General features: G+C 43.2%; 2 protein-coding genes across 12 annotated transcripts in view; one reads left to right on the top strand and one right to left on the bottom strand.

Moving 5' to 3' along the window:
* PPARA (peroxisome proliferator activated receptor alpha) overlaps window positions 1-22,281 on the top strand; it is a 75,834-nt gene that overhangs the window by 45,861 nt on the left and 7,692 nt on the right. For 4 of the 6 annotated variants that reach the window (XM_007502623.3, XM_007502624.3, XM_007502625.3 and 1 more), the window contains exons 6-7: window positions 7,629-8,076; window positions 10,722-20,543. In XM_007502623.3, the coding sequence (XP_007502685.1) occupies window positions 7,629-8,076; window positions 10,722-10,969 (696 nt within the window). In that variant the 3' untranslated portion in view covers window positions 10,970-20,543. Of the gene's footprint in view, window positions 1-7,628; window positions 8,077-10,721; window positions 20,544-22,281 lie in introns of those variants that run through there. The other 2 variants (XM_056797613.1, XM_056797614.1) reach the window with 1 other exon arrangement.
* The window catches only part of CDPF1 (cysteine rich DPF motif domain containing 1), a 44,324-nt gene continuing 40,411 nt past the window's right edge, over window positions 18,369-22,281 (bottom strand). For all 6 annotated transcript variants that reach the window (XM_056797616.1, XM_056797615.1, XM_007502619.3 and 3 more), the window contains exon 4: window positions 18,369-22,083. In XM_056797616.1, coding sequence (XP_056653594.1) covers window positions 21,931-22,083 — 153 coding nt within the window. In that variant the 3' untranslated portion in view covers window positions 18,369-21,930. The remainder of the gene's footprint in view (window positions 22,084-22,281) is intronic.

The raw sequence follows: 22,281 nt of genomic DNA, 5'->3' as shown, positions 1-22,281 counted from the left end.
CTGCATCTATTGAGATAATCAAGTGATTTTTGTCAGTTTGCTTGTTGATATGGTCAATTGGGTGGATGGTTTTCCTAATATTGAACCATCCTTGCATTCCTGGTATGAATCCTACCTGATCATAGTGGATAACCATTGTGATGACTTGCTGGAGTCTCTTTGCTAGTATCCTATTTAAGATTTTTGCATCTATATTCATTAGGGAGATTGGTCTATAGTTTTCTTTCTCTGTTTTTAACCTGCCTGGCTTTGGAATCAGTACTATGTTTGTGTCGTTAAAAAGAATTTGGTAGAACCCCTTCTTGGCTTATTTTGTCAAATAGTTTGTATAATATTGGGATTATCTGTTCTTTGAATGTTTGATAGAATTCATTTGTGAATCCATCTGGATCTGGGGATTTTTTCTTAGGGAATTCTTTGATGACTTGTTCAATTTCTTTTTCTGATATGGAGTTGTTTAGGTAATTTATTTCTTCTTTTAGTCTAGGCAATTTATATTTTTGTAAGTATTCATCCATATCACTTAGATTGCCATATTTGTTGCCATATAATTGGGCATAGTAGTTTGTAATGATTGCCTTGATTTCCTCTTCATTTGAGGTGAGGTCTCCCTTTTCATCTTGGATACTGTCAATTTGGTTTTTTCTTTCCTTTTTTTAATTAGGCTGTCTATTTTATTTGTTTTTTCAAAGTACCAGCTTCCAGTCTTATTTATTAAATCAATAGTTCTTTGACTTTCAATTTTATTAATTTCTCCTTTGATTTTTAGGATTTCTAATTTAGTCTTTATCTGAGGATTTTTAATTTGTTCACTTTCTAGTTTTTTTTATTTGCATGCCCAATTCATTGACTTCTGCCCTTCTTAATTTGTTTATATATGAACTCAAGGATATAAATTTCCCCCTGAGTACTGCTTTGGCTGCATCCCATAGGTTTTGAAAGGATGTCTCACCATTATCATTTTCTTGAATGAAGTTATTAATTGTTTCTATGATTTGTTCTTTGACTAGCCGGTTTTGGAGAATCATATTGTTTAATTTCCAATTAATTTTTTATTTATCTCTCCATGTACCCTTACTAATTATTATTTTCATTGCATTGTGGTCTGAGAAGCTTGCATTTATTATTTCTGCCCTTTTGCACTTGTTGAAATGATTTTGTGCCCTAATACATGGTCAGTTTTTGTGAATGTACCATGTGCTGCTGAAAAGAAGGTGTATTCCTTTTTGTCCCTATTTACTTTTCTCCATATGTCTACTAACTCTAATTTTTCTAAGATTTCATTTGCTTCTCTCACCTCTTTCTTATTTATTTTTAGTTTGATTTATCTAGTTCGGATAGAGGAAGGTTCAGATCTCCCACTAGTATAGTTTTTCTATCTATTTCATCCTTGAGCTCCTCTAGTTTCTCCTTTAGAAATTTGGATGCTCTGCCATTTGGTGCATACATATTGAGTACAGATATTTCCTCGTTGTCTATACTGCCTTTTATCAGGATAGAATTACCTTCCCTATCTCTTTTAACTAGATTTATTTTACTAGATATATTTTACTTTGGCTTTGTCAGATATCATGATTGCTACTCCTGCCTTCTTTTTATCAGTTGATGCCCAATAGATTTGGCTCCATCCTCTTTCACCCTATTTGTATCTACCTTCCTCATGTGTGTTTCTTGCAAACAGCATATGGTAGGGTTTTGGATTCTAATCCACTCTGCTATTCCCTTGCATTTTATGAGTGAGTTCATTCCTTTCACATTCAGAGTTATGATTAATAGCTGTGTATTTCCCAGCATTTTGATTTCTACTCCTGGTTATGCCTTTTCTTCTTTCACTATTTCCTTCTACACCACTGTTTGTTTATAGTCAGTCCCCCTAGTTTCCCCCCTTATTTTACTTCCCTTTCTACCCCCCCTCCCTTCTTATTCCCTCCCTTATTTTCCCCTGTAGTCTTTTTAAACTTTCCCCCCCCACCCTCTCCCTCCCTTGTACTGCTTCCCTCCCCACCAGTCTGTTTTTTACCCCTTCTACTCCCCTATATGGCACAAATCTATTCTCTTCCCCAATGGATTAAATTGTTCTTCCCTCTTTGGGTCAGTTTCAAAGTACGTAAGAGTTGAGTATTTCCTATCTCCAACCTCTTTACCCTTCCAGTGTATCAATGTTCTCCCCCCTCCCGCCATGAGCTTCTTTGTGACATATAAATTTACCCCCATTTGTTTCTTTTCCCATTTCTTTTAGTATTAACCTCTTTTTTTTAGCTCTGGTCATATGTATATATATATATACACACACATGTATATGTATTTATGCATGCATATATCTATATACCTATTTATGTCTTGTCCTTTCATCCTATACAGTTTGTCACTGTTCCCTCTAAGTGTAATTCTTCTAGCTGCCCAGGTGATAGCAACAGTTTTTAAGAGTTACCAATGTCTATTAATTCTATTTTTTCTAAGATTTCATTCACTTCTTTTACCTCTTTCTTATTTATTTTTTGATTTGATTTATCTAAATTTGATAATGGTTGGTTTAAGTCTCCCACTAATATGGTTTTACTGTCTGTTTCCCATTTCTTTTAGTATTAACCTCTTTTTTTTAGCTCTGGTCATATGTATATATATATACACACACATGTATATGTATTTATGCATGCATATATCTATATACCTATTTATGTCTTGTCCTTTCATCCTATACAGTTTGTCACTGTTCCCTCTAAGTGTAATTCTTCTAGCTGCCCAAGTGATAGCAACAGTTTTTAAGAGTTACCAATGACCTCTTTTCTTATAGGGATACATATCATTTTAACTTATTGAGTCTCTTAAAAATTTTTTTGTTGTTGTTTTGTTTGTTTTTTCCCCTCTTTTTTAATTATCTTTTGATGATTCTCTTGAGTTTTGTGCTTGGACATCAAATTTTCTGTTCAGGTCTGGTCTTTTATTTATGAATGCTTGGAACTCTTCTGTTGTGTTGAATGACCATACTTTCCCCTGTAAGAATATAGTCAGTTTTGATGGGTATTTGATTCTTGGTTGTAAACCTAGTTCCCTTGCTTTTTGGAATATTGTATTCCATGCCTTTTGGTCCTCCAGTGTGGATGCAGGCAGATCCTGTGTTAACCTCACTGTGTTTCCATGGCTTCTTCTTGGCAGCTTGTAATATCTTTTCTTTGATCTGATAGTTTTTGAATTTGGCTATAACATTTCTTGTTGTTGTCAGTTGGGGATTAAATACAGGGGGTGATCTGTGGATTCTTTCAATCTCCACTTTCCCCTCTTGTTCTAGGATATCGGGACAGTTTTCCTGAATAATTTCCTCTAGTATTATGTCCAGGCTATTTCTTTTGTCGTGGTCTTCTGGTAGTCCAATGATTCTTAAATTGTCTCTTCTTGAACGATTTTCTAAATTTTCTGTTTTGTGAATGAGATGCTTCACATTTTCCTCAAACTTTTCATTCTTTTTGTTTTGTTTTATAGTGTCCTGCTGCCTTGTGAGGTCACTTAATTCCAGTTGTTGTATTCTGGTTCTTAAAGATTGGATTTCATCTTTGGCTTTTGGTCATCCTTTTCCTTCTGGTCCTATTTTCTTTGATGGTCGTCTTTCATCCTCTTTACCTCATCTTTTATCTCCTTTGCCTCATCTTTCATCTCCTTTGCCTCATTTTCCAACTGGTTGATTTTGGCTTTCAAGACACTATTTTCTTGTTTTAGTTCAAATGCCTCTGTTTCCAGATGACTTATCTTAATTTTTAAGTTCTTTTCCCAATTGTCTTCAGCCTCTCTTAGTTGTGTTTTGAGTTCTTCCACAGCCTGCATCCAATTCGCTGGGATTTGTGATTTATCGTTTGCTGATCTCTCCCCCTCTGTTCCATTTGCTGAGTAGAAGCTGTCTATTGTAGTTTCTTTCTTCTTTTTCTGTTGTTTGCTCAAATTCACCCCTTCTTTACTCCCTGTATTTGTCTGTGCTCTTGTTCCTCTCATTTTTTTTGTTTTGGGGGGCTTCTATCAGTCTCCCCTCTTGGAGCTTTAACAGAAGATCTCTTGGTGTAGTCTCTGGGGGAGGGTTGTTGGGGGTTTGAGCTTCCCTGTCCTCTGGAGGCTTTTGATTGGCTTAAAGTCCAGCAGTCAATGAAGATGGGTGGGGAGCCTGGGCTTCCCTGAGTTCTAGAGACTTTTGATGGGATTAAGTTCAGCTTAGTTGGGCTGAGTCCTAAACTTCCTGGAAGGCTGGAGCAAAAATGGAGGATCTCCAAAGCTCTGGCAAGGCTGCCAGGTCTATGCTCCCTCTCTAGCTCCTTCCCTGCCGTCTGTGTTGGACGCTCTGAACTTGGCCAGCCCTGCTCTCAAGCTTTGCCCTTCAGACCAGCACATTTGTCTGCCCAGAAGTTCCCGCTGCTGCTGGAATCTCAGTGCTCTGGGTGGGAGGGGGGATAGGTCCTGGGACCTTCCTTCTGTCTTCCCCTTAAACCCAAGTGTTCTCGGATTCCGGCTTTTCGGGGGGCGTACCTTTTGAATTAAGTCCAGCAGGAGGGTTCTTTGTCTCTGTCTTGTTAAGTTTGGTTTTCAGTCCCCTAGGAGCATTCAGTTTGTGATTGGTAAGGAAGGGTTTTCAGAGGTCTGAACTTCTGCTCCTTCTAGGCCGCCATCTTGACTCCCCCTCACCTTCCCTGCTTCTTGAGGGGATCTGTCTCTTTTTCCCACCTCAACCAGCCTTCCCTCTGTGGCCCTCTTGTGAACTCACTACCAACAAAATGGCATGTCTTATTCTCACTAATAGTTGCAGCCTCCTGTGGCTGTTCCCTAGCTCCTTGGCTCAACATTCAAGGCTTTCCCTAACTTGCTCCCATCCTACTTTTGCTTTTCCAACATCACACAGGAAACCAATTATGGGGAAACACATAGCCAAAATATCCAAAAAATTTTTGAAAGGTCCTAAGGCCCAACGTAAGACCCCCAAGTTGGATGGTCAGCCTGTAGGGTTTATGGGAGACTGTGCATTTGAGACCAATGAGAGCAGTGGCCAAGGGAGGAAAAGAAGGACCTGGATACCTTCAAGAAGTTGCAAAGCTGCCCTCAAACTTCACCTCCAAACAAAAGCCCACTTTTCAATACCAATATCCTTCTGGTACAATGTTCCTGGCCAGGGAGGGCTCTCTCTGATGAATAAAAACAAAGATCTCACAGCAGACTTAGAAGAATGAAGGAACAGGGGAGTGTATGAAACGAGGAAGGTGGCCAGTCATGCAGTAAGAAATGAGGAACAAGACAACCCGAAGGCTCTGCCAATCCCTTATGATTTGAGGCCCCTGGCATGTTGGGTGAATCCCCTGTGACTAACTAATGGGAACACTTGGTTACAGTCCCAAGGAACAGGCAGGCATGAATGATTGTGAAGGTAGCTCCAGAGTGTAGAGGGCAGAATTCTGGAGGCCCAGCCTGGAGAGACTGAATTAAAATCCTCAAGTACCTCAAGTACCAGTTGTGTGACCCTGGCAAGTCACTTCACCTTGACCTGACTCTATTTCCTTATCTGTAAAATGGGAATAATAATAGTATCTACCTCTAGGTGGTTGTGAGGATCTACTAGATATTTGTAAAAAGCTTTGCAGAGTGCTGAATGAATTCTAGCGATTATTTGAATATTTCAATAATGCATTTTCTTTCTCTTGAAAACAAAAACATAGGGTTTAAGTGACTTGCCCAGAGTCACTAGTGAGGGAGCATCTGGGCTCACATTTGAACCCAGGATCTCCTGTCTCCAGTCTTAACTCTGACCAATGAGCCAATGAATTTTCATGGCATGAATAGAGGTGACTTCAAATTCTTAACGTCTATGTGAGGGGAAGCCTGGGTTCTGGGCAGGTTCCACTGAGAGAGGCCCATTTGTGTTCTGTGTTCATTGTGTTGAGAGAGGCCTCTTCATTATCTAGAGTGGCCATAGCACCTCGGGAAGTCCGTCTACTAAGGAATGGGGTGAGATCAGTGCAGAAGTGCCCCAACAATCAGTCCTTCCGAGAGTGAAAGGCCAGGACTATCTTTGAGGTTCCTGTGTAATATACCAAATTCAGTTTTTGACCATTTCATTGCTTTCCAAATGAGACCACATCATGGCTAAGGCAATGGATTTCTAGGCTCCATCATCCCTACATCCTGTTAAACTGGAACAAAAACAGAAACATTAAATAGCCGAGAAAACCACATCTTTAATTAAGGAGAGGGGTTCAGCAAATTTCTCTCAGGCCTCCACACAGAGCCCTGAGGTTCTGGCTGCTCCAGCTCACAACCTCTGGGAAGGCCAACCACATGAGCCTGGACCGCTCCAAAGAATAAAAGAAATTGAAGGACTTAAAATAAGGAACTGAGTACTGGGGTATAGTTGATTGGCTTTACAATGGCAACAAAGAAAATGAGGAGCCTGATGCTTCCCAATGGACACAAAAGGGAAAGATCCAGCCCAGGGCTGGGCCACCTTGGTAAAGGACTTTGACCTGAGGGGAGAAACCCCCAAAGAGACACTCAACACCTGTTGGGATTTGCTAGCTCCACCTAAACCACTTGAAGGTCTATTTTCATCTGAAACTTGTCAAGTTGGGCTTTCCCTCAGGGAGAAACTCGTGGGACAAGGTCAAACTTCAAGCTCACTAAACTGGGGGTTATCAGATCTCACAAGGTTATACATTTGGGGGTCTCTTGATCCCACGTTGATAATCCCTACAGCCAGATGGATCTGTCCAGTATTCTCAATGCATTGGGACCAGGAATTCCTGGTGTGGAGACTCCAGGGCAGACAGGAAACATAGCTGGAATTTATGGTCTTAGCAAGTGGCATGGGCACTAGGGATACAAAGGAAGGCCAGTCGCTGCCCTCAAAAAGCTTACAATCAAATGGAAAAAACATTGCACAGAAGCAAGCTGAAAAGTGAGTGGAGGGGTGGTAGGAGAAGAGGAGAAGTACCTGATATGGGGATGAGGTGAAGTCTCGGAGAAGTGTGGCCAACTGGGGAAAGAAGACATGTCTGCCCTGAATCCTCTCCTTCAATGGAGATTTGGGAGTCCATGGCCATCAGAAGGGCAGAGGGGAGGGTGGGGGGCTTTCAAGGCTAACCAGGTCTGGCAAGGATGCTGAGATTTCCCAATAACGAGTTTCCTGGGGTCTAAGGGAGACATCAAAGAAGTCCCTCAGTAGGGCCGTCAAGTAGAAAATAAGGAATTAGGTGGCTTGTCCATGGTCACATGGCCTTGAACCCAGGTCTTCCAACCTTTAAGGTGTCCTCCACCTAATGAAGATGCACTTGAGTGTTCATAAGGTCCTTTACATGTATTATCTCATTGGATACCCACAGCCCATTGGGAGTATATTGGCTGCATGTTGTCCCCATTTCACTGATGAGAAAGTCGAGATTCCAAGAGATGAAAAGACTCACTGAGGCCATCCGAATCCCAGAGCTGGGCCAAGGAGCCAGGTCTTCTGACTGACTCCATGTTTTGCTTGTTTTCCCTGCACAGTGCCCAGGCCAGTGTCACTTTCTCCAGAGCAGGTGTTCAGGCAATATGTCACAATTAATGGTATCAGCACCTTGATAAAACCTTTTAAAAACAAGTTGTTTTGGTGTCTTCTTCCATAGCCTTTTGTTATACATGACATGGAAACCCTGTGCATGGCGGAAAAGACACTGGTGGCCAAGCTGGTGGCCAACGGCATTCAGAACAAGGAGGCAGAGGTCCGGATATTCCACTGCTGCCAGTGTACCTCCGTAGAGACTGTCACAGAACTGACGGAGTTTGCTAAATCCATCCCTGGCTTCGCGAGCCTAGACCTGAATGATCAGGTGACTTTGTTAAAGTACGGGGTCTACGAAGCTATCTTCGCCATGCTGTCGTCGGTCATGAACAAAGACGGCATGTTAGTGGCTTATGGAAATGGCTTCATAACCCGTGAGTTCCTGAAAAGTTTAAGAAAACCATTTTGTGACATCATGGAACCTAAATTTGATTTTGCAATGAAATTCAATGCCTTGGAACTAGATGATAGCGACATTTCCCTTTTCGTGGCTGCTATAATTTGCTGTGGAGGTGAGTAGGTTTAAATGTTAGTCTGTTATGGGCTTAAAATCTTGGGGAAATAGGCCATTTTAAAAAAACACATTCCTTGGGAAATTAGAGATTTTAATAAGCACAATTAAAAGATAAGATCATCCATAAATTTGTTTATAAGATTTTTGGTTTGTAAAGTGCACATTTTTTAAAAAAGGGCTTTTTTAAAAAATACATTTACCTTCCTTCTTAGAATCAATTCACTGTATTGGTTCCAAGGCAGGAGTGGTAAGAATTAGGCGATGGGAGTTATTTACCCAAGGTCACACAACCACAAAGTATCTCAAGTCAAATTTGAACCAAGGACCTTCCATCTCTAGGCCTGACTATCCACTGAACCACCTAGCTGCTCCACCCTCAAATTGTTTTAAGCCTGTTTGCCTCTGATCACTTTTCGTGCTTATGTTTTGTTACTATTTAATTTTTTTTGTCTGTTCTATCCTCTCTTCAATCTGCTTCATGTCGTAAAAGTCTTCTATTACTGCTTTGTACTTTTTCACTTGAATTGTGATTTCTAGAGTGTAGTAATAGTGCAGCATCTTGTTGTAGCACATTAACTGAGCCCTTTCCAAATACCTCACATGCTTTCTCCCTTGTCCGGAACGTAAGCTCTTTGAGGGCAGGACTTGTCTTTGCTTTTCCCTTATCCCCAGCACTTGGCACACTGCCTGACCCAAAGTAAGCACTTAGCAGATTTTCCCACCCGCCCCCCATTTTGCATGCATGCACACGCATGATGCTTTCCGGTTATTTTGTTCTCACAAATAAAAGTGCTAGGACTATTCGGATACAGTATGGTAGAACTTCCTTGGCTGGGGTAAGATATAGATAGTTCTGAGAGTAGCATCATTGGAACAAAGGGAGTAATCCATTGGTTAATGTTATTATCTATTGCTATTCCAAGAGATGGTACCAAAGCACAGCTTTACCCCTAGCAGAGTGCTCAGAATGGGCCCGTTGCTTGTTCCCAGTTTAACAGGTATAATGTGCTTGTTCGTGTGGAGATGACATTTTGCTGTCAGAGCTGTTGTTCCGTTAGGCAGTAATGATTTTTTTCCTGGACACCACTTGATCCACAGAGGCATTCCAGACCGGGAGTGTCAATCATGTAACAGAACTGTTTGGGGCAAAGATGTCTCCCCATCATTTCTTTCCTTTTCACCTTAGATGTGTTGCTTTCTGCTGCTAACAACAGTTAAAAGCCCATATACCTTCCCATCATTCAATGAGAGGCTCTAATCCCGAAGGAGATAAATCTGGGCCTCTCTGCCCTGCAGGGAAGTTGGCTACCCTGTCACCAAATGCTTGGCTTGCTCATACATCTTAAAATAGACGTGCCTAGGGCCAGCAGAGGTTGTCCCCAGAAGAACCCTGCAAAGAGGAACAGAAGAGGTCATTTCTGCTTGAGAGACGGACTGACCTTTCCTATCCCAAAGAAGCCGAGGGTGCCCTCACTTTTCCTTAAGGGAGTACCCAGGGGTGGTAATAAATGCTCTCTTCCCTTGCCTCAGTTATTAGGACAGAGGGAAGCTGGGGTCATCTCCAAGGCTGGAATGTTTTCCAACCTCACTTCTGCCTGCTGGAATTCCTTGTTTTTGTCAGAACTGTTCAGGTGACACCTTCATAGGTGCACTCACACGGGCGTGTGCATGCACACACATGCATACACCCACAAACACACACTCTCAAACTGAGTACTTATTTATCAACATACTCTCTCTATTCCTTTGTGAGCCATCTTCTTAGAGTGTAAGCTCCTGGAGGGCAGGGCCTTTTCTCTTTATATCCTCCGCACTAAACTGTTTTTGATCATTGAGGTGGTTGGACTGTTATCTCCATGATAGGGAATTGATCATGGATCTTTTAAAGCGAGCCTGGGAGTGCTGATCTCTTACATTTATACAGAGTGCAAACATGGACTTTTCTCCTCCCCAGAGCCCTGGGATGTGGGGAGGCAGAGCAAAGAATTGGGTTAAGATTCAAAGGGAGGACTCCAATGAGGGTCCCTTAAAGCCAGTGCCTCTTAGCTGTACTCTGTCCAAAATGTGGTGCATTCCCCAGTCCTAGACCCAGGTTACCAGGAAGAGACTCGATCTGGACCTGGGTTCTGCTAACTGTGTGTGATCCGGCACTAGTCAGACTCTCAAAGCTTCATCTCCTTCTGCTATCAAATGATGGGGTTGGTTGGACCAGATGATTTCTAAAGTGCCTTCCAGCTCTCAATGCTTTTCTCAGCCCATAATGGTCAATTATGCTTTCGATGCTCTCATTTTTTCCTCTTACACACACATACACACAGCCATTGTTCATCCTTTTAAAAAATGCTTCCTTTTCAATCTCATCAGATCAGTGGCCACACAGACCAAGTTCTGAGTAGAGTAGAATGCATATTCTTTGGAGGAGAGGCCCTGCCTAAATCTCAATGCCAATCTGTCCCGCTGTAAAGGTGGGAACCTCCAAGGTTTTGACTCGGTAGGGGTTTGTTGTGGTTTTCAAAATCAAACAAAAGGTTCCTGGCCTCCCTTCCAGTCCCACGGAGCAGAGGAGCCCAGTGGAGATGGGACCCACTCATTCGTTTGCTCCCTTACTCTAAAGGTGCCCTTTTTTCTTCCTTCTGAGACTAGATCGGCCGGGCCTCCTGAATGTGGGACACATTGAGAGAATGCAGGAGAGCATTGTACATGTACTTCAGCTCCACCTGCAGAACAACCATCCCGATGACGCCTTCCTCTTCCCCAAGCTGCTCCAGAAGATGGCTGACCTTCGGCAGCTGGTTACAGAGCATGCACAGCTGGTGCAGGTCATCAAAAAGACTGAGTCTGATGCTGCCCTGCATCCCCTCCTGCAAGAAATCTACAGGGATATGTATTAATTTGTTTAGTTGTTTGTTTTTTTAAAGACAGAACTTTTCCAGGATATTTAAAGCCAACAGCCATATTAATGATAGATGGGAGCAAAGACTTTGCACAAATGTCAGCTGTGTTTTAATCCTAGAAGGTGGAAATCAATCATATGGTCTAGATAACTGGAACGCCACATTTCTATTGGTTTTTGAAACAGGATTTCAGAATTTGCCAAGAATCCAAAAGGTGATGATGAGAGGGTTTTGAGTAGTTGGGCTAGAAGAGGGGAATTCAGGAGAATGTGTTGGGCAATGAGGTGTTCCATCTGATTCTGTTAAGACACGTGATTCTGATCAATGCAGATTTATTTATATTATGTTAGTGATTTAGCATTTGGTTAATCGGTAACCTCATAATAAGGACTTTGTCTTCTCCACTTATCACATTTTCGTTCTATGCCCGTCTGAAAAACAAGCAGCCCTTTCTGATAATGCCCCATTGAGTCATCATTGGGGTACTTGGAAGGACTGTGGGGGTTCAATAAGCAGCAAAGGATTTCTTGCAACCACTTTGATTCCATCATTTCCTGAAGAATAATGTTACTAGGACCTTTTCAAAGGATCTTTTTTCTTTTTTTAATAGTCAAAATCCACAGGTTGAATGCGCTACCAACATTTACTGTCATTGAAACTGGGCAAAGTCAGCTGATCTCAAATTTGTGCAGCAAACTCCAGAATAATGTTTTCCAATCAAACCCAGAAAGCGTTGCCTTCCAGAATCCATAAGGACTTCAGTGCTTAACATCATCAATTCTAAATTGCTTTGTGGGTAAGCAAGAATGAGGAATGACATCTGAATCTTAGGGTCTGAGTATTAGGGCTAGAAAGGACTTTCTTACCTCATCCAGCCATTTTCATCTCACAGTTGGCAAATGGAAGCTCCTGGAGGAGGGGCTTCTTCTCACTTGAAATGAGTATGTGATGGGCTGTCTTCCTGCCTTCCCTCCCAGAGCCAACATACTACATTCTTCTCTTGTTCTTTCATTTCTTCACACCTGGGCTTGCTTACCTGACTGTCCTGCCCTCTTCCCTGATTACATCTAGCCTCAGTAATGATTTGGGAGGTTTGGGGCCATTTCTTGTGAAACAGTCTCAGCTTCTGTGGTCTTCTCTTGCCTCTCCTTCTTAAGTCTTTCCACTGCCTTCTGGATCCATCATTGCATAAGGTCTCCTCCCCCAGGGATGAGCCAGCATGATTTTAATTTGGTTGGCTTTGGAATATGACTGCGTTTAATTTAAACAACTCATTTTCACTTGGCTGCATTTTGTCAAAGGGTCTTCTTGAGTTCTTTTTTTTCCTACTACTTTTAAATCTTTTTTTTTTTTGCTTGTTTGTAACAGAAACTTCTTAGTGGAGAAATGAAGCCAGTTTGGTTGAATATGTCAGAGGAAATGTGTGGAAAAGTTTAGTGATTCTATCCTCCTTTCTTTGCTATAAAAGACTTCCCAGAGCCCGTTTCCAAAATCCACAGAAATGTTGATCCCAAGAATTAAAGATCTCGTTCTATATTTCTAGCCAATTCAGAGCTCAACATTTGGAGTTATCTATCTAAACATGTAGACTGGTGATGTCTTCTTTTTACATCCTAGTTCTAATAGATCAGCGGCCTTCAGAGCATTATGTCACTCATGATCCCTGCTCCCAGAACACTGCATTTCCATCTGGATTCTGCTCATTCACATCCTGCCTTTTGAGGGACAAAGCCCTTTCTTTTCTAACCCTGAGCTCTGGAAACCATAAGGACTTGATGACTGATGAGCTGCTCAGATTCCTTGCCATTGACCATTCCCTCGTCTCATTTCATGTGGAGATGGTGATGTGTCATGATCAGGCTTGAGACTGTCAGGAATTCTGCTAAGGAAGAACCTTATTTACAGAGTTACAGAGAAGAGAAGAGAAATCTACTGTAAAGGAATTTTCAGCTTATTTTTAATGCCTAACAAACCTAAGTCCATAAATTTAGGGCCTTCTCATTCTACAGAGAAGGAAACAGAGCCAGGAAGGCAGGGATCTCCTGGGGTCACAGTGTCAGAGGTGGGATTCACACCTAAGTCCTGTGGCCCCAGAGCTAGAAAATGTGGGGCTGCTGACACCTCTTTGTATCATTCACCTCTAGCAAGCTCTCACTCTCTTTAAACACCGAGAAAGCACCAAGTTTCACGTCCAGCCACATCAAGCTGAGCAGAGGCCAACACGTTAGACTGGAAGGCCAGTGTCAGGAGCTTTCATTTATCTAAGTTTGGGGTTCCTCTATCCCAGCTGAGCTGAGTGATCTCAGATTCCCATCTTCTGTGAGATGTGCAGGTGTGCTTGATGCCAGTCAGGCCAGCCTGAAGGGTGATTTGGGCACAGCTCTGCTTGCGTCCCAACAGCACTTACAATCATATACTTGTTGAGAGGGATGTTTGTAGCATCTCATCGCCCATTAATGACCACAAAACTTTTGCTCCATGTTTAAATGTGTATAAATGTGCTTTGGCCACATGAGGCCACAAAAGAGCCTGATAGGCTCTTTTCCACATGGCTCAGGGGGACCTCAGAGGGCATTTGGCACAACCTCCTGCCAACACAGAGAAGCAAACTCCCCAGACAGGAGAATCAGCCTACTCGAGGTCAGATAGCCAGTTGGAAATAAGTCAGAAAAACCCAAACTTCCTGCCTACCATTCCAGTACTCTCCATGTTCTCTTTAAAGTGGGAAATCTGGAAAACCCAAGGATTGCTCATTGAATTTTCCTCTTAAGCAAGTTTCAAATCCCAAAGAAAAGGATCAATAGTCATATTCCTCTGGTGGTCCCTGCACAGAAATGACTCTTGGGGCTTTTGTCTGTCTCCATCTTACCCCAGGTTTGGGCAGATCATCTTTCATAGCCCCACTGGCCAGAGTTTTAGTCCCTCTTCCATGCTGAGCGGAACAGTGGGGTAACTCCCCTGTCTTGGAGGTCCAGCAAGAGCCAGGAAAGGAGCATGGACTAATGCTCTGCAAGGCTATGTAGGCTTGTTTTCATTCTGGGCTTGAAGGGGTCTGAGAAGGACATGCCCTTACAGGAATTCAGTGTTGCTTCAGAACTGAGAATAAGTCCAAAGCTGTATTTTCCCCATCATTGCCTCTATCGAAGCTGGGTTTAAGACTAGGATGTTTCTATGTTTAAAACCATGAAACAATGTTGTTTATTTTCTCTCTCCTCAATCATTTTTTCCCATAGCTTTATTACAACCCCTCTGTGGGATTTGAAGTATCTTTTTCCCCTTTTTATTTAGAAATGTTTTCCACGGTTCCATGATTCATGATTTTCCCTCCTTCCCCATCCTCCCGGAACTGACAAGCAGTTCCACTGGTTATTTCCATGTGATCTGTTAACACCAAAACCCTAATCAGATCCCCATCGAACCATGTGATTGATCCTGATTTTCTGGAAGTATATTTTTAAAAGACAATAAAATTAGCATCTATTTGATGTGGCAGCATATAGAGGGAGATGTTTGACAGATTGAGTACCAGAGGGCACCCAGGTCCCAGTCCCTGTTTAAAGAGAGGCTTTGCTTTTTTGTTCAAGGGATGGACTCAATATTCCAGCCCCTAAAAAATAGAGGCTCCTATTGAAGCTAACATTGGGCCAGACCTTCTTCCTCTGAAGGTCAGAATTCGATAACTACCAAAGGTAGAACCCTAGACCCTGTGGACTGAGTCCACCAAGGCTAACCCCCTCAAAGCTTATATTGAGGGAAAAGGAGGGAACAGTGGCAGCGGCAAGCCTGGAGCCAGGCCTTTGCCTCCAGCGATCTTGTAACCAGCCCTTGTGGGCTCCATCACTGGAGCATGGGCAACAAGGACAATGCAGACTTTTTTCATGATGTCATCACAAGATCCCACACTCCTGTGCAGTGCTCAGGAGATGCTTATGCATGGGCAGTGCTAACAAACACTGGAACCTGCTATTTTCTTTTACAGGGCTGAGAGATGAAAGTAGAAAGGATAGCCCCACGTAGGAATGAAAAGGCTACACCCTCCTTCTCCTTAGACTTGAGTGTTCCTTGCTCCTTCAGAGCAGGTCACTCTGTCCTGACGTTCTCCCACTCCTCCCCTCCCTAAATCCCTGAGTATCCCACCAGGCAGAACACTGGGGTCTGTCTGTCACCAGTAAGGAGGCTACTGGGAAGCAGCCAAGCTAAAGCTGATGAAGCCAAGACCCCAAAATAAGCCCAAATAAAAGGGTGCTTGCTGAGTTGTCAGGAAAGTGCCAAAGAAATGGGTACAGTTGACAGCTTTGCACTGCCCTCAATGATGGGCGCTCCAAAAGCTGGCTCTGAATGCCCACACTGGCACCCTGGCAGCCATGACCTGCAGCTCTGCAAGCAAACAAGCAGCCATAATGAGAAGACTCCCGAGGCTCTCGGGAAGCTGTAGCAGGTGGAGGTCCCCAAAGGCATATCTCACCTCCTTTCTATTTCCTTCTAATGAATCATTTTCATATTTACATTTGTGTCCAGAGCTGATCTTGGTTTCCCAGCCAATGGCAGAGGCCCAGTTCTCAGTGGGCAGGGTCTTCTGTATGTAACCTGGGAGCCAAAGAGTGCTGGGTGCTCATTTATCATAAAAGGAGATAGATAGGCTCTCATCCCCATTTTATAAAGAAGGGAGCTGGGCCTGAGAAAGGTTGACTGCCTTGCTTAGGGAGCACCCCAGGACATCATAAACCTTCTACCCTGTCAACTCCCTCTGGGCCCCAAGAAGAGAAAAAATCAACTGGCAGTGGCCAAGGAGTCATTATCAGCAGGGACTGCTGGCCCCACTGTTCTGTTAACTGTCAGCAGCACAATGGGCTTGAACTTCCCTTCCCAAAGGTGCCCTGGCATCAGCTCAACGTTGGTGTAATATAACTCTTAAGCGCCTAAGCTCCAGGCCAGGTCCTGACATTTCCTCTAAGGTACATCTCTATGAGCCAAGTCATTTCCTTCTGAGCCTCAGTTTCTTCCTTTGAAAATGAGGATATTGATACCAAGGTTGTCTATCTCCCAGAAGAGCTATAAGAAAAAGCCTTTATCAAGCATGGAGAGCCATTTCTAAATAAGTCTCTTGTCACATCTAGATTCAAAAGTTGCCTGGTTGGTAAAAAAATGCAAAGACGTTTTAATCTCCATTATCACACCCTCTCTGGGCCTCCCTCAGTTTCTCTTCTTGCTGGGCTTCAGTTCAATCCTCTCAGCCTTTCAAGAAGTGGATGAGGGTATGTATGAGGGAAAAGAGCTCTGGCACTTTCATTTCACCAATGGGTTACTTGGTTCTACAAACCCAAAACTGACCTGATCCATTAAAAAAAAAAAAAAAACTAAAACAGACTGTAGGAAAAGCCAGCCTCCTTTGTTTCCCTCCCTCCTTTGTTCTCTTCATTCCCTCTCCCTTCCCCCTACCAGCAGCCACTTGCTGCAGCCCCTGAGGATGAAGGTCAGGGGGGAACCAGAAGGAAGCCTGGCTCTGCCCCCAATGCTGCTGGGAGGAGCTCACCTTTTCAGTTCTGAAAGCTTTATCCTACCAGAAACACTCCCAGTGTGAAGAATTCACCCTTTCATTTGATTCAAAAGAATTCCTTTTCACAAGCTGAATGTCTTTTATTGAGTCACCCAAAGCTTTGGGGCTGTCTACTGATGTTCCCAGAAGAGATGGAATCCCCCTTGTAAAACACAGTTGCTGTATGATTTGGGTCTGGCCTCAAGGGGATGATGCTGACAAATCCTTTTGGAAGATCCATAGATGAGATACCACCTGCCAGCCATCTCCCAGGACCTCGGTACCATGTTTACAACAGTCAAGTGTAGCTTCAGAAGCCTCCAGGAATGCTGGGAAACTCTAGCAAGCAATGGCTCACTCAATTTTTGGTATGATGGGATATTGCCAAAAAACAGTTTGGGGTGTCTGGACCCCTCTAGTAAGAGACGGTGAAGGACAGCCAAAAGCCTAGGATTCCAGCCCTGTACCATCCTGTGTGGCCTCTGTAGGCCAAAGTCTTCCCACATGTCAGAATGCTTATACTGCCTGGTTCACCAGGCAATTGTGAGGAAAGTACTTTTTACATCAAAAGCTGATGAAACAAATGTCTTGGACCAGAGATACCTTGTAATGTCAGTTCAAAAATGTATGAGGAATGAAGTTAAATCTGACTTTTAAAAGTGGCTACAGGAGGGGGAAATAGGATACGAAGGTTATTCCAGAAAGATCCAAGCTGAAGGCAAAGCTAGAGATCAGCTAGTTCAAGCTCCTTATTTTATGAATGAGGAAACAAGCCAGGGAAGCCAGGGGGTGACAGCTTCCCACCCAACAGCATGCCTTAGGCTACTTCCCACTGTCTCAAGCAGCTCCTTTTAAAGAACCTTAGGATCTCTCAGTATGAGGTGAGGGTTCCAGTGGTGACATGAATGAATTTTAAACGGAATTATATAAAGAAGCCAGACAATGCTTTTGGTGTGTCCCGGGACACAGTTCATGTTTCATTATCCCCCAACCTTCAGTTACATTCATGGCTTCATATTTGCCCAAAAGAGGAAGGCTGCCCCACTATGTGGAATGGAACTGCCTCCAAAATGATGTGCTCCATTAGCACTGTGCTCAATGACAGGCCAGTTCTTTCTAATGCCCTTGGTAGGTCTGTGAAAGCTGAGCTCGCCTCCTAGGGCGAAGAGAGAGCCTTCTTATTCTCTATCCTCTCTATCACTATCTTTTGTGTGCCTTCAAAGACTGAGTGGCCCTATGCCAAGAGGGCCACAGGGCCAAGAGAAGTAGAGAAGTCTGGGGTCTCTGGGCCCTATTGCTCAGGTAAAGGCTATTTCCCTCTCCCAACCTCACCTATCCAAACCAACTGCCCAGATTTGAAGCAATTTAGGCTAAGCTTCTACTGATCATTTCAAAGGTAAATTTCCTTGTAAAGATGGCAGTGGCACCTAGTGCAGAGAAAGTAGCAAGAGCTTTTTAAGTGTTTTTATTCTTTTTAAACGCTTACCTTCCATCTTAGAATCAATACTATGTATTGGTTCTAAGGCAGAAGAGTGGTAAGGGCTAAGCAATGGGGGTTGACTTGCCCAGGGTCACACAGCTAGGAAGTCTCTGAGGCCAAATTTGAATTGAGGAACTCTCAAACCACTGAGCCACCCACAGCTGCCCCTTAATTGTCTTTGTGAACATAGGCATTATGAATAAATGAGTGAGCTTTCCTTAGACAACCTTCTCTAAAGCCCTAAAGAGTTCCTTTTTAGACTGATGCTGTGAGGCATCTCCCATGTTCTTTCCATATTCCATGGGTATGGAAAACCCATCCATAGGACACGTGGAGGGACAGTGCTTTCCTAAAGAGTAATATTTGCATTACTTTACAAATCACATTACACAAAAGTACTTTAATCAACCAAAAGTATAGGAGGCTTCTTAACATGTCTTCTATGAATGCTTATGTCAGTTAAGGTACATGGTTTTCTGGCAGATTAGAAATACAAAGTGGATGGAACAAAACAAAGTCCTGGACCTTTTTATTTTAAAAGCCATATCTTTTTTCAACTAGTAGGCATTTATTTTCTCTCTTTACCTCCTACCCTTTGCCACCACCACCCCACCTCACCCTACCCTGTGGAGGGAAAAAAAGGAAAAGGAAAACCCTTGATATGCAGTCAAGGAAAACCTATCCCCACACTGATCAGGTCCAAAAATGTTTGTCTCATTCCATAGGTTGAGTTCATCACCAATCTAGCAGGAGATAGGCAGACTGTTTCAGTGTTGGTCCTTGGTATCATTTGGCCACTACATTGATGTGAGATCTTAAGTCTTTCCAAGTTGCTTATCTTCACAAACATTGTGATTGTATATATCATTCTCCTGCTTCTGCTCACTTCACCCTACATCAGTTCAAACAAGTCTTCCCAGGTTTCTCTGAAGCCATCTTTCTCATTTCTTGATGCAGTCATATGCCCTAATTTGTTCATTACTCCCCATTTGATAGTTTCTAATTCTTTGTCACCTTAAAAAGTTGTAATATTTTTGCACTCGTATAGTTTTCTTTTCTTTGATCTCTCTGTGATATAGGCATTTATAATGATTTATAATGACTTTTTAGGCAATGTTAATTGCTTTCTAGAATGGCTGGACCATTCTCTACCAATTGGACCTTTTCCCCACAGATTCTCCAAAATTTGCCATTTTCCTCCTTTGCCAACTTTGCCACTCTGATGGTTGTGAGGTGGAACCTCAGAGTTGCTTTAATGTGCATTTCTCTCACTTTTAGTGATCTGAAGCATTTCTTCATCTGGCTTTTGAAAGCTCAAATTTCTTTCCTGGAGAACTGCCTGTTCACATCCATTTAGCCATCTATCAATTGGGGATTATCTCTTATTCTTCTAAATTTGATTCAGCTCCTCTTAATTTTTGGAAATAAGGTCTTAGAGAATGTTTCATTTCTGCTTATCAATGCAGAATGTATTCTCAACTTAGTCTGTTCCATAGACTCCATGTTCACATTCATTTACAGTGCTTGGCACACAGTAGGCATTTAAAGTTTATTGGCTGACCCCTCAGGGCAAGATCTGCCACATCAAATTGCAGTTTGCACAAACTGTCTGGTCTTTGTCTCTATCCAGCTGAACGATGCCTCACATTTTACTAAATGCTGTTTGCCTAAGGAGGATGACCGAAGAGCTCTCATTGCTGCTGTGAATTGTTGAGTATTCTTACCAAAGAAAGCTGTCAGCCGTAGAAGCTTGTTTATTTACATATATATTTACATGCTCAGTAATTAAGAGGGAAGGCCACAGAATCTTAACCATAGGCTCTGCCACTGAGATCCATTAAGTTCCCAGCTCATTACACTATGTTGCCAAGGCATGTGGCTTGGGGTGTCTTGGCCTATTCATCTGGCAACTCGTAAGAAGGCCCATGTTCTCTTCTCTTCCACTGAGTCAGGACCTTCCCCAAGAGTTTCACTGGACACTGGCAAAAATCACCAATTTCCAGAGTGGGACATTCAGTTTTGTCTCTTGGTGTATTTGCATTTATCTCAAAACTTCTTAGGTGCTTTTACTGCCCTGAAAATATCACAAAATTTCATGAAGACTGTTCATTCATAACACTACTAAACAGGGAGAATTTGAAAGGAGCAATTCCTGATGAGTCTTCCTGTCTAACCCACTAACTCAGGCAAATGTCTCCAGTGCTCTTGGATGACAGCAGGGCAGAGATGGAATGGAGCTGAAACACTCGAGGACCTCAGGAAATCAGGACGCCCCAATTGTCAAGCTGTCATTTGATACTATGAGAGAAGGAAGAGAGACAGCCTCTTTCTTTTCCTGGGGATGGAGCATAGGTACCTCCTGTCTGGTAGAGTAGAAAACCATTTTAGAGCCACTTTCCACTGTTTCTCTTTTGTTCTGAGACTGAACTGAGAGGATCCACTAATGATTTCTATCTTGGGATGTCATACTGTAAGACTGATGAATGTAAAGAGCTAATTTCAAGGTACCATTTGCCTTAAAATGTTTTTAAAAGAATAAACTATTTTAAAATCAATTGTTGAGGGTATTAGTGATCTGTTCATTTGACGGGATGAAATGTTTCCTTTGGATCACAGCAGCTGATCCTCTGTGTGAACTAGGACTCCTCTCATCCTTTCGGCTTTCCTTGTTGATTACCATCGACTGGACAGAGATTTGACTGAAATGTGGTTCTCTTTCTCTTGTAATCCTCAAACTCTCTGAACTCAGTCAGCTTGCAGAAGGCACTTGGGGGAATAACATGATGCTACAATTAAATCTGGTCCCATTAGGTAAAACATGCCATTCCCTTTCCTGCTAACTTCTAAAAATGGAGACATTTAAAAGTTGGTCAGATCCCATTTCAGCATAAACTTCTCAGTAAGCAAAGAGCCTTCCAAGCCACAAAGGCAGGGTCTGCCCCTGTCCCTACCCATGATGAGAGGCCCAACTGACCCTCGCCTGGCCCTGGCCTAGAAGAGAGTGTAAAGTATGACACACTTCTGATATCCCCTCCCTAGCATGTTCCTTGCTTAGCTTGCCACTAAAAATGAATGAAAATGGGAATCATATGCAGCATGGCAGGTCACAGGAAGTGGTACCACAGGGGTGACCACACTGGACAGCTCCCACCCAACCACTGCTGAGAAGCAAAGAAGATACCCTATCATGAGTGTGAAGGGAAGAATAGGCCTACAGCTAGTGGAGAAAGCCTGTGCTTGCCTCTCCTGCCCTCACTGGTAGAGGAAGGGGCAAGCCTTTGACCAAAGGACTTGATCTCTTGTTCGTCTCTTCTGCTTTGTCCTTCTTTCTCTTGGCCTCTGTGGAAAGAAGTCAAAGGCAAGGAGTATCCTGGGTTCTCCTACTCACAGGGACGTCAGTTGGCAGCACCATGCAGCCCCTTTGGGCCCATGATGGCCTAGACCAGTGATGGAAAACCTTTTAGAGGTATGGGTGATGTGAGAAATGTCCCATGGTGCCCATGGAGGGGGAAGGGATCAGCCCAGCCCCAAGTCCCTCTGGCTTTCTAGTAATGTACTCTGGTGAACTCTGTGCTGGGGCAACAGTGGGTGTGCCTATAGAGAGGGCTCTGAGTGCCCCCTCTGGCACTTGTGCCACAGATTTGCCACTATGGGCATAGACCAATCTACCACCTTGCCTGTCCATGTTCTTGGTCTACTGCTGGGACCCACTGCAGAGAAGCCTCTGGCTTAGACTTGCCCAGACTGGCTGAGGCCAGAATTTCCAGGGTTGGAAACAATGACTGCAGCAACATGAGAAACATCCCATAGAGTCCCCTTTAGAAATCATGATGAGGGCCAATGGAACCCCATGTTTTCTTAGGGCCACAGTTGATAGGAGCAAATTGGAAAAATGTGTCAAGACAACAAGGAGCAGTCAGGACCTCTATTCCAGCAAAGACCTCACAGCAAGGTTCTTGAGTCAGATTTCTTGGAAGCAGCTTTGGATGGAGCACGTCTCTTTTCCACTTCTTGCTGTATCTCCTGAGGGAAAGCACTGAGGTTCTCATGAACACAGGGGAGGCAAAATCTTTTCGAGTAGTATAAGCTACACTCCTGAAAGAAGACAGAAAGGAGAGATTGTCCCTGACTTCTTTTTTAAACCCTTACCTTCTGCCTTGGTAGCAATTCTAAGGCAGAAAAATGGCAAGATCTAGGCTATCAGGATTAAGTCATTTGCCCAGGGTCACTCACACAGGTAAGAAGTGTCTGAGGCTAGATGAGAAGCCCAGTCTTCCTGACTTCAGGCCTAGT

The sequence above is a fragment of the Monodelphis domestica genome, chromosome 5 (genome assembly GCF_027887165.1).
Source record: "Monodelphis domestica isolate mMonDom1 chromosome 5, mMonDom1.pri, whole genome shotgun sequence".
In the NCBI taxonomy this organism is placed as follows: Eukaryota; Metazoa; Chordata; class Mammalia; order Didelphimorphia; family Didelphidae; genus Monodelphis; species Monodelphis domestica.
Note: the sequence above shows the minus strand (reverse complement) of the source record. Positions and strands in the feature narration are given on the sequence as shown.